We start from the raw sequence: 12,995 nt of genomic DNA, 5'->3' as shown, positions 1-12,995 counted from the left end.
GTAAATGCATGAGAATTATAAGTCAAGATTCAAGGTAATATCAAAAAATGATGAAGGGAAAGAGTGGTTTATAGAAACAAAAGGACATGAGAACAAACACAAGTACTTGTTTTGTTAGAGGGAAGATACAGTTACTGATTTATTAAACAAATCACTAGAGTTAAACAAGGACATATTTCGTTCTTAAATTTGGGGCAGCTGCCACAAGAACATCAACTGAAAGAGAATAGGTAACTTTTAAACCTGCAGAAGAGAATTCAATCTATCCACTGGAAATCAGAAAATAAGAAAAAAGAAACAAAAACCCCCAAAGATAGTATAGGACAAGGAAAATACAGAATTAACATGGCAAAATATTCTTAATAGAGGAATTTTAGATGCATTCTCTCTAAGATTTCAAGCAGTAGAAGGAGGTCTGCTATTACTGCTACTGTTTAAGATAGTATTGAGGGTCCCTATCCACCTATGTGGAAAGAAAAAAAAATGAGTTTAAGAAAAGAGTTAAAGCTGCCATTGTTTGAAGATATTACCTACCTAAAAATCCAATAGGATCACAATAGCAAATTATTAGAAATAAAAAAATCCAGTTGTGTAGAATGTAATCTAAATCAGTAATATTTAAGTAAGTAATAAGTAACTAGAAAATAAAATAAAAAATAAGAATACATAAGGCCTTTATTGAGGGGCCATATTGAATATTGACAAGAACAAAGAATATGGAGTTAGACTGCCTTTGTAGCTATGTGACTATGAAAATGACAATTTTTTTCTGTATAAAATAAGGATGATAATTGTATCTATAATATTGTAAAGATTAAATGAGTTAATACAGTAAAACATTTATCATGGTACCTGGCACATACTAAGTATTATATAACTTTTTACCATTATTATTATGGAGAAAATCTATTATAAGATCTTATATTGATAAGATGACAAGAATATTTTATCTCACATAGATAATTAAAAGGTTAAGAGATTACTTTTCCCCAAATAAATCTAAGGCAAACCCAGTGATAATTCAACTTTATGTTCTGTTTTTAAAGAAACTCAAATCTAATCTCGAATATATGTGGTAGAAGTGTAAAGAATGGGCCTTGCCCTACTAAATATGGGGACATAAGACAAAGCCATAGTAATAAAAACGATGTGATAATACAAATAGACCAGAGATCAGCCAAGTTGTTCTGTAAAAAGGCTGGATAGTAGATATTTTAGCCCATGTGGGCCACTGGTCTCTGTTGCAACTACTCAACCCTGTCATGTAGTGCAAAAGCAGCTATCTGTAAACAAATGACCGTGGCTGTGTGCCAATAAATTTATGAATACTGAAATTTGAATTTCATGTAATTTTCGTGTGCCACAATATTCTTTTTATTTTTCTCTATCATTAAAAATGTAAAAACCATTTAGCTCACTGGCCATAGGAAAATAGGCTGATTTGGTTTACCAGGTGTAGTTTTTTGACACAGGGAACAGATTGCTGATGAACTTAAATAGTGTTGCCTGGATATTTTCTGTTTGCCTTTTGAGATCTGCCCTTTTCCAGCCTGATCTGTGACCCAGCAGGTTCCCTTACTGGTGAGTGACATACCAAGGGCACGTGGATGGGAGGGAGCCCCCCCTTGGTGAAGGCAGTAAGGGAATGCATTGTTGGTGGTGAATTTTTTTGGGGGGGGTGGTATTATTTTTTTTTTAATTGGGGTGTAGTTGCTTTACAATGTTGTGTCAGTTTCTGCTGTACAGCAAAGTGAATCAGCCATATGTATACATATATTCCCCTTTTTATTTTTATTTTTTGCGGTACGCGGGCCTCTCACTGTTGTGGCCTCTCCCGTTGCAGAGCACAGGCTCCGGACGCGCAGGCTCAGTGGCCAGGGCTCACGGGCCCAGCCGCTCCGCAGCATGTGGGATCTTCCTGGACCGGGACACGAACCCGTGTCTCCTGCATCGGCAGGCGGACTCCTAACCACTGTGCCACCAGGGAAGCCCTATCCCCTCTTTTTTGGATTTCCTTCACTTTAGGTCACCACAGAGCACTGAGTAGAGTTCCCTGTGCTATACAGCAGGTTCTCATTAGGATGAACTGGGAGATTGGGACTGACATATATACACTAATATGTATAAAGTAGTGAATTTTAAAAATAATTTTTAAAATTGCTTTTGTTTTCACCATCACAGACTAGCAATTCTAAACCATGTCAGTGATAAAATAGGCCTCCCTGCCAGGGCAGATTGTTCCTATTATCACTCTTACTTGGTTGAGTTTGGCTAACAGGATGTACTGTTAGGGGACTGGAAGACAGGAGGAGACTGAAATACTTATTCCCCTGGCTCTCCCTTTGCTGAGTTGCAGTGGATTGGCTGAATCCTTCTAGTGAAGGTCTCAACTCCTGCTAAATGGCTCTCTCCTATGGCAATAACTACTTTCTCTATAATTTTGTTCCCCTTTCCTTTGTCTCTTCAGGCCTATGGGTTGTAATGATGCGCCATTGTTGCTATCCCTCGGGTGCTTCAGCATCTCTTCTTGGTTTTCCTTAGCCCTGCTCACATTTTTGTAAGTAGTCCCTTTATTAAACCTTCCTCAGTTGCCCCACAGTTTTTAGCTAGACTGTGATATGTAATTGGTAATAAGAGTGAAGTCAGGAAACGAACCCCACAAATGGGATTCTGAGATTGGTTTGCTCATAATCAAGGAATGCTCAGATAACTTCCTTGTTGCGGGTAAACGGACACTCCTAATCTGTGGTATGCAGTGGCATCATGATTATTCAAATTAGCACTGGCCATGACATTAGATTAAGTGCTGCTGGAGGGCAAAGTGTCAGATCATGTGGCCTTGGCATGTATTCACTATGGTGAACATAGTGACTATAAAGACTGCGTGATCAGAGGGCAGTCTCTTGAGTGATCTAGAGAGAATACAGAGAAAGGGACAAAATAAAAGTCTTGCTCGCTCAACTTAGAACATAATGAAAAATCAGAAAATCCCCACGGCAGCTTGAAGGAGTCTTTCATCTCCTATAGTCCAAGGCAGATGTGGCTGAGGACCCAAACTACTGTAAGATTTGCAGAATGTGTATACAAATACATCTTCAACTAACCAGACATCTTATGCTAAATCTTATGCTAAATAAGGGCACTGGGTGGAGAAAGAGTAGAACTCCAAGACAAGGGATGGGGATATTTGAGCAGATATGGGCAAGACTAAGAACTGTGAAGCTCAACTCCCTCTTAGTCTTCCTTGCTTGTGGAGATAGCCATCTGCTCAAGCATCTGGGAGCACCATTAATAGTCTGATGGATTGGCAACTTGAAGCCTTGACTCAACTACGGCCTACAGTTAATGAGGGTGAACGCTATAACTCCCCTAGAATACTTCGTAGGAAGGGGTTCAAATGCTCAGGAAGATAGAAGTGTGGAGACAGATTTATCACGTGCAATCTGATCAACCACCCTCTAACCATGGCCCCTGAAAGGGATCAAAGAACACTCCTTACCAAGGTGTTAAGAAATGTCATAAGGATAAAGTTCCCTTATTTAAATAGGAATATTGGACTCTGAGTGGTAGATTCTAGGTGACAGTGCTTTACTATCAGAGAAAAGGTAGAAGCAATTATCACACTAAGCCATAAGATGTTTTGACTAGATGTTTTGACCTGCAGAGATCTGTGCTGATGGTGAGTTGATCAAAGATCCATAGGAATTAAATATACCATATGCTAATATATTGATGTATAGGTAGAAAAATTCTAGGTCTGATGGGTATAATCCTAATTAAAGTCACTGTACTTGGGATTCATGGCCTCTTGCTCAGTTCCCAGACTCAAGCCAGTTCCTACATCAGAATCCCTTGACTGAGGGGGAGGCAGGTTCTCTTTGAGGAAGAACCCTGCAATGTGGTCATAGGTGTACACAGTGACTTCTGCCCTAAGCCTTCTGCAGAGGGACATGTGGTCATTTACCAGGTGACTGAACACTGGGGAAACAGAAACTCTCAGCCTTTCTGGGGGCTGTTAGATATTGGATTTGAACCGATAATAAACCCTGGAAATCCAAAATATCATCACGGCACTCTGGTCAGAGTGTAGGTTTATGAAGGCCAAGGGATAAACAGTGATAAATGCAGATTTGGCTCAATTTTTTTTCCCAAGTGGGTCCAGTAGGACTGTGAGCCCAGTTTTTGTTTTTGTATTTTCTCCAATCTCAGAGAATAGTAACAATCCCTCACTTATAAAGTAAATGCTACTGTGGTAGGAAGGGAAGAGACATGTGGAAGCCCCTGCAACTATCTCTTCCTGCCCCCTTCCCCACAATGTATACCTAAGGTAACACCACACCCCTGTAGAAAACTGTTCATATTAACCACCACATCCCTGTGGAAAATTGTATATACTACGGCCAAAAGACCTGAAGGATGCAAAAGCAGTGATCCTACCATATCGCATATCCATTTTACTCATCTGTTTGGTGCACACACCAGATAACTCCAAGACTTAAACTTACAAACTCAATTGTGTGTTGATGCCAATCACAGCTGCAGTTTCTGATATGGTGTCTTTACTAAATGGTACAGCAATTAGTAACAGCAGTTACTGACCTAGTAAAAATACTTCCTACCAACATTCCTATCAGTGAAGATGATCAGAGGCAGTTTGCTTGCCTTCACAAGGCAGAAAGAGCTGTATCACTTCAATGCCTTATCTCAGTGCTGTGTCAGCTCAATTTTCCTCTCTGTCATAAAATAGACCAGAGTGATACCTTTATAGTCTTGACATCTCACAAAATATCAGGCAGGTCCATTAAACTGAGGCCACTATGCTAACTGGACCTGGAGAGTGGAAGAGAACAGGCACCCTAAAGATACACCAGAGGATAGGATTAAAAAGTTCATGGGACTGCTAAATGGAAGAAGTTCCTAGGAGTAGTGGTTTGGGGGTATATCAGGATATCCTCTCTAAAGTAGAGACAAGTTGTTGCACTTTGCATTGCTCATCACAATAAAAGAGGCACGATGCTTGGTGAGCCTCTCTGGACTTTGGAGTCAATCTATACCACCTTTGGGTGTGCTGCTACAACCCTTTTACCCACTTACTGGGTAGCCTGTAAAGTTGCTAGGTTTTTATTGCAGTCAAATATATATAACATAAACTTACCATTTTAACCATTTTTAGATTGGACTCTCAACCACTGCGCCACCAGGGAAGCCCCAGAAATTTTTATGTTCCAAACTGAAACTCTGTACCCATTAAACAATAACTTCTCCAAATCCTCCTCCTCCCAGTCTCTGGCAACCTCCATTCTATTTTCTGTCTATGCATTTGACCACTCTAGGTACCTCATTATAAGTGGAATCATATACTATTTGTACTTTTGTGTCTGGCTTAGTTCACTTAGCATGTCTCCAAGGTTTATCCACGTGGTAACGTGTGTCAGAATTTCCTTCCTTTTTAAGACTGAATAATATTCCACTGTATGTATATACCACATTTGGTTTATCTGTTTCACTGCTGACAGCCACGTGGGTTGTTTCCACCTACTGGTTACTGTGAATGATGTTGTTATGAACATTTGGAAAATTTTTGTTCAAGTTTCTGTTTTCATTTCTTTTGGAAATACACCCAGGAGGCGAGTTGCTGGATCATACGGTAATTCTGTATTTAATTTTTCAAGACCTGTCATACTGTTTTCCACAGCGGCTGCATCATCTTACATTCCCATTAGCAATACACAGGGTGCCAGTTTCTTCACACACTTACCAACACTTGTAATTTTCTGTCTCTCTTTCAATTTTTTATTTTTTTGGATAATAGCCACCCTAGCGGTTGTAAAAGTGGTATCTAATTGTGGTTTTGATTTGCATTTTCCTAATGATTAGTGATGCTGGGCACCTTTCCATGTGATTATTGGTCACTCGTGTATCTTCTCTGGAGAAATTCCAGTTCTTTGCCAGCTTGCTAGTTTTGGGTGGCCCCCGACGAAAATGCTCGGCAGCAGATTCAGGATGCTGTGTAAGCTACCTTGCTATGACTGAGCAGATCCAATAATATCAAAAGGGTCTGTGGCTGGTAGAGATGCTATATGGACACTTTGATAACCCCCACCAGAGAATCACAGCTTATACCCATAAGGTTTTGGACATAAGCAATGCCTTCTTTGTCAAATGTAATTTCCCATTTGGAAAGCAGTTCTGGGCTTGCTCTGGTTGAAGCTGAATAACCGACCCTGAGACATCAAATGACTATGTGTCCTGAACTGACCATTATGATCTGAGTGATATTTGATCCGCTAAATCATAAAATTGGCTGGGCACAACAGCGTTCACTCCTAAATGGAAATGGTGTATATCGAGACTGGGTCCTAACAGGTCCAGAAATCACAAACAAAATATGCAAGCAAGCAACTGAGACTTCCATGATACTTGTTCTACTGCTTTACCACTGCTCCTTCAGCCTTCGTAGAGAATTCCCCTTACCAGTTAGTAGGGTAGAAAAAAGTTCAGGCCTGATTTATGGATAGATCTGCATTGAATGTCAACATCTGCTAGAAGTGGATTGCTGCTGCATTTAAGCCTGAAAGATATCAGTGAAGGAGACTCTTCCCAGTGGGCAGAACTTGGGGCAATCTGTATACATAGGCAATCCATATAGCCGTGTTTGGTTGTTCGCAACCAAAGAGCCCTGTTGATATACCCTAGAGTTCTAACTGGGTCTTGGAATAGCCCTGAGTGTGCAAATGGCTTCAGCATCTGGCTTTAAGTCCTCTTCATTCTTTTTTATTCTATGTGGAACCAGTGATTTGGTTTTATGCATGAGCCTTCACCCACACAGCCAATCAAAACCGTGTGGCAGATTCTAGAATGCAACTTAGACAGAATTAAAATGAAATCAGTATCTTATTTGTATCTACCATTTTCTGTATTGGCTTTCTCTTAGCCATTATATTACTGTCCTTTAAGTATTACCCCATTAAAGAAGGATGTAGAGCTGTTAGAAAATGTCTGTTTTCTTTCTGGAAACTAGCAGCAGATAACAATCACTTGCCACATTGCTGTTTTTATGCAAGAGAAGATGGTTCATATTTTTGTAGTCTGAATCAATGTTTTCCTTTTATTTTCCAATTTTCAGTCCTTTCCAGGAAGACCTTCAGGTGTCACATACTGCCAGAAAGAAGTTGTTTGCCACAATGAAGTATTAAGTGACTTGGTGTAAAAAATGTGGATGACTTTGACCTGTCACTAGTGTCTGATGAATATCTTATATGCTAAATGTCTGAAATTCTTATTAAACATGTATATATATAGGATCCTGATTTGTATTATCCATATCTGGAATAAGTACCTGGATTAGTATTATTTTAGTCAGAAAACAAATGAATCCCTCTTCCCAGTAATTAAACAAATCTATTTGCTGTTATTAGTATTTACAATTCAGTTTCTAGCCTTATCGACTACTGGACACATCCACATACATACCACCTCCGTGACTAAACCTGTGTTCACAACAAGAAATATGACATATTTTGAAATGTGGTTTTCCTTGTTTCAGCTCTCAAAATCTTATTCAAAGCAGTAAGATTCACTCTAACATTTCCCAGTAAAACTTAAGTACAGACTCTCAGACCAATTCAAAGTGTTTTACTGTTGTATTTTTAAAACTCCACAACCTCATTTTAAGACTCTTATATGGTGAGCCTAGAGTGCAGCATCATACATGAAGGTTCAGGGCGTGAGCTCCCTTTAAGACTGGGATCTCAAATGCAAGTCCTCTTTTAACCAGACTGATGTTAATGGCAGAAGTTTAGAAAACATATATTTTAATCAAAATATCAGCCTGGCTGTCAGATTTCTCTAGGGCTTACACCCTGATGCTCTGATGTTCAGATATACTGTCCCCAAAGCAAATAGAAACCATACTAAGCCTCCTTAAAAATATTCACCTTTCCAAATAGAATATGGCCAGATATTTATTTCTGAAATAATTAAATTGGCTGGGTCATAATTTGATACTTATTTTTAAACAAATGAGATAATTCACCACAGTGAAAGAATAATATTAATTTGGGCTTGAGCTTTGCTACATGTGAGTAAACAACTAGGATTGATTCATTTAAGAAAAGAAAAACAGGTCAATAGACAATCATATCCAAAAATAGTGGAAATGTAAAAGGATAAATTTTACTGGATTACTGAAATATGCGATTAATTATTCTTGTATTTCAAATGGAAACACAACATGAGATAACAAAAAATATCTGGATTATGATGAACTTAGGAAGGAAAGAGGGAAAATGGCTAAATGAAGACAAAAATGTCATTTTAAAATTTCTGATCAAATAAATAATATAGAAATCTGCATAAAAATAATAATGTACATCACTGCGCATCGCATCACCACTAGATGAACACAGAGAAAATGTTCACACAATTTCTGTAAAATAGTGAGGCTATAAAAGTAAAGGGAAAATGATTTTGGCAGAACTTACCTCGAGTTATTGCCAAGCCTGAAATGTTCCAAAGGTGGCTTAAGACATTTGATGAACTCAAAACACAGGTTGTGTAGCCCTTAAAGTTTTTTTTTTTTCTTTTTTTTTCTTTTTTTGCGGTATGCAGGCCTCTCACTGTTTTGGCCTCTCCCGTTGCAGAGCACAGGCTCCGGACGCGCAGGCTCAGCGGCCATGGCTCACGGGCCCAGCCGCTCTGTGGCATGTGGGATCTTCCCGGACCAGGGCATGAACCCGTGTCCCCTGCATCGGTAGGCGGACTCTCCACCACTGCGCCACCAGGGAAGCCCCCTTAAAATTTTACTTCTTTATTGTTTCTATGTACCAGCTTTTATATGTATAAAAATAATATAAATTATTAATAATATGGGTTATTAGTTATAAAACATCCAACATGTACTCACTGACATTCCCTGTAAATCATAAACACAATATGAACCAATGTCAAAGTTTAGAAAGACAGCCAAAGTATCTATGGTTTTAGTAAAGAGATACTTATGCATAAGAAATAAAGAGCAAAGAATATTCAATCTACTCACAGGAAGTCCCTGTTTTCCTGGTAGCCCAACTTTACCAGGGTTTCCTGAAATGCCTTCTGCTCCAGGGTATCCTTGCATGCCTTTTGGCCCAGGTAGGCCTGGAAGTCCCTTGGTAATTAAAAATTACTTGGATTATAGAGAGATGCTGTACAGATGTTTAAATGACAAACACTTTTATACTTATTGGGGGGTGGGATTCCGCGGCATGTGGGATCCTCCCAGACCGGGGCACGAACCCGTGTCCCATGCATCGGCAGGCGGACTCTCAACCACTGCGCCACCAGGGAAGCCCCCAGGTTACATTCTTAAAACCCTGTCCCAGGAAAATTTTTCCTGTTTCCTGGATTCCTTAATAATTTACTATTTGGATACAGCAGATCAGGTAACTGTTCCCTAAACTGAAATGCCAAGCTAATCAGCAATTTATTGTGTAACCTTTCCCACTTTACTGTAATTTCCTGGTATTTCTTATTGTACCAGCCCATGCTCTATCCAGCTGTGGAGAAAAGATCAGCTATGTGCACCTGTCAGTTTAGGATATAGGCTGACATTCACCATCTCTAAAACTCTGTATTGTATTATTTTCCCAAGAAATAAATTACGGCTCTTTTAGTTGCCACTTTGAATTAGATAATTATATGACTGAGTAAAGGTCTGAACATTTTGTTTGTACTCTTGGGCAACTGGATTTAATCTGTAGGGAATCTCTGATCTCAATGTGCTCATAATTTATGTTCACTTTTCTTTACTTTTTTTGAACCAACACAACACAGGCCACCCAAAGCAGGCTGTTGGCTAGGGGAGACCAGCAGGAAGTCTTTGCTAATAAGCTAGTCTACACATATTTGCTTGGCCAAAGAGGAAACGGATGGCTAAGGTAAAATTAATCTTTGTTCTGTGATGAAAAGATTTAAAGCTTTTTTCTAAGACTTTCTGTTCTATTTCCCAGGAAAATGAGAGGCTGAGTTCTTCAATTAAAATCCAGCTCATGTCTTTTCAATTATGCTTGAAAATCTCTGACCTCTGTCACCATTCATTTAGTCATGACTGCAAGTTGCCTGTTTTTTAGTGGTTCACCATCAAAGAACAGTAGCATGAATCCACAGAGAGATCTCCCTGCACTGGAAAATAACAACCTTCAGTTGCAGTGACTTCCGTTTCAACACCAAGCTTGGTTTTGAACTAGTAGTCATATTTTGTTCCCTCTGTGTTCCGGCATGGGTTTAAACATTTTTTTGAAGACAATCTGATTTATCCAACACGTCATAATTGGCCCCAAACTTTTCTGCTTGCTAAAGTTCTATTCAGAAAAACAATAAAGATGAAAAAGGCCTGTTACTTACAGGAATCCCAGGTTTCCCAGAAGGGCCAGGAGCTCTTTTTTTCCCCTTAGGACCCTAAAAATGTGAAGCACAGTTGTCAACTCATTGCTATAAATTTAATTAAACTGAAGGCATAGAAAAGAACTCTGAGACCTGAAGGCTACAGCAAGTCCTGCCACTAACTAGCTGTTTATCATTGGAATTGCCATTTCACTTTCCTGAGAGTCATTTTCTTCATCTGTAAATGAAAGAATTTGACTCTATAATCTATGAATTTCCACCTGGCTCCAAATTCTATGATTTAAGAATTTAATTTATAGTTCTAAAAAGGAACTGAATAGATTATTTAAATAAAAGTCCCCACTTCAGGCAAGGCCTTTGTCTCCCTACTGAAAGTGGTTAAGTACTTATTTAATTAATTCAGTAAACATTTCTTGACTATTAGGTATCAGGAATTCTGTTATGTGCTGGAGATGCAAAATCAAAGCTCTTGTTCACAAGGCACTTACAGTGTAGTGAGGGACATAAACCAATAACCTAAAATGTGCTTATCTGGAAGCACAGAGAAGAACATACGTGTAAATCAAAGAAAAGATCTTTATTTCCCACATAATTGCTTGTTTTTCCATGTGTGAGATGGAAATTTTATTTTAAATCATAATTGATTCAGCAGTAACGGTCTACCAGGATAGTTAGAAATTTGCCCTTGCAAATCATGCCATTATTCTGATGATATCCTAAAATTATTTTAAGAAGAAAAAGGTGTTAAAGAGTGACCTAGTTCACAAATAAGAAAAAGAAGCATATTGCCATTACCAGAAACATTTCTCAGAAATCATCAAAAGTTCTCAGAAACAGGATAATTCCACCAAAATGAGATGTTAAGTTATTCAAATCTGAACACAGTTGTACTAAAGATTCAATTTGACAACAATGACAAAATAAACAATTTCAGAAGATGTTACATCTTCTGAAAATGAGCTTAAACGTTTTAAGAAGAAATAGCATATATAATCAGAGAGAAAAAGGGCATTTTCTGTAAGAGATAAACATCCAATTTTGTTAGAATTCGATGATAGGGAGCTATATGGATCAAGGGTTCTACCTCCAAGTTCAAAAGCTCTTTTACTTGCTTTAAAAAGTCACTAATGTAAATTCTTCCTAAGGGTAAGGAAACCAGAAAAGGGGATAGTTGGTGAACTGGGTTTAGTTGAAGTAAATACAATTTCTGGAACATATGATTCCTATAATAGATGTATCTTTTAGAATACAATAAAGAAGTAAAATAGAAAAATAAAGACTGTTTTAAATATTGAAAACAATTCTGATTTCAGTTGTCTTGAATAGCACTAATTAAACAGTACATGAATTGTGATAATATTCAAATATGTTAACTGGCGTGTGTTTTCCTTCACAGTATTTCTTTTTATATAAAGCAATAGATTTGTTCTAAACTTTTGATTTTCAAAATAGACTTTTTTAGCTTAAGAATTTCAAAACAGTCCTCTGAAACGCACAGTGGGGGAATAGTTTGAAAAGAATATATTTTTAAATACAAAAGCCTGATTTTTAAATATTAAAAGTCTATCATTGAACATAAAAAAACAAGGTCATAAAGGATTCAAGTCATAAAATTTATATCATAAAGAACATATTTAGAAGAATTATAATAATGTAAGAGAAAGTTTTTCCTACCTAAGGGGATATAAAAAACCTTCAAGTTGGATAAAGGTAAAAAGAGAAGGAAAACTGTTAAGACACTGATGGGTATCTATGAGAAGAGACCTTGACACCAATCTGCCGTCAAGTCCTGGGGTGGGTAGAAACAGTAATACCTGCAGAGGATACAAAATTAATACACAGAAATCTCTTGCATTCCTATACACTAACAATGAAAGATCAGAAAGAGAGACTAAGGAAATAATCCCATTTACCATCACATCAAAAAGAATAAAATAGCTAAGGATAAACCTACCTAAGGAGGCAAAAGACCTGTACTGAGAAAAGTATATGATACTGATGAAAAAAATCAAAGATGACACAAACAGATGGAGAGATATACCATGTTCTTGGATTGCAAGAATCAATACTGTGAAAATGACTATACACCCAAAGTAATCTACAGATTCAATGAAATCCCTATCAAATTACCAATGGCATTTTTCACAGAACTAGAACAAAAATTTTTACACTTTGTATGGAAACACAAAAGACCCCGAATAATGAAAGCCATCTTGAGAAAGAAGAACAGAGCTGGAGGAATCAGACTCCCTGACTTCGGACTATACTACAAAGCTACAGTAATCAAAACAGTATGGCACTGGCACAAAAACAGAAATATAGATCAATGGAACAGGATAGAAAGTCCAGAGATAAACCCAAGCACCTATGGCTACCTAATCTATGACAAAGGAGGCAAGAATATACAATGGAGAAAAGACAGTCTGTTCAATAAGTGGTGCTGAGAAAATTGGACAGCCACATGTAAAAGAATGAAATTAGAACATTCCCTAACACCATACACAAGATAAACCCAAAATGGATTAAAGACCTAAATGTAAGGCCAGATACTATAAAACTCTTAGAGGAAAATATAGACAGAACACTGTGACATAAATCACAGCAAGATCTTT

The 12,995-nt window shown here is 37.9% G+C and overlaps 1 protein-coding gene across 1 annotated transcript in view; it reads right to left on the bottom strand.

Moving 5' to 3' along the window:
- COL24A1 (collagen type XXIV alpha 1 chain) overlaps positions 1 to 12,995 on the bottom strand; it is a 377,122-nt gene that overhangs the window by 53,366 nt on the left and 310,761 nt on the right. Inside the window, exons 46-47 of the mRNA XM_024767884.1 lie at positions 10,384 to 10,437; positions 9,041 to 9,148 (exon numbers count right to left, since the gene is read on the bottom strand). Coding sequence (XP_024623652.1) covers positions 9,041 to 9,148; positions 10,384 to 10,437 — 162 coding nt within the window. The remainder of the gene's footprint in view (positions 1 to 9,040; positions 9,149 to 10,383; positions 10,438 to 12,995) is intronic.

This window comes from Neophocaena asiaeorientalis, unplaced genomic scaffold, assembly GCF_003031525.2.
Source record: "Neophocaena asiaeorientalis asiaeorientalis breed wild unplaced genomic scaffold, Neophocaena_asiaeorientalis_V1.1 scaffold546, whole genome shotgun sequence".
NCBI classification, from domain to species: Eukaryota; Metazoa; Chordata; class Mammalia; order Artiodactyla; family Phocoenidae; genus Neophocaena; species Neophocaena asiaeorientalis.
The sequence above is the reverse complement of the archived record's forward strand: the minus strand, read 5'-3'. Positions and strand labels throughout refer to the sequence as shown.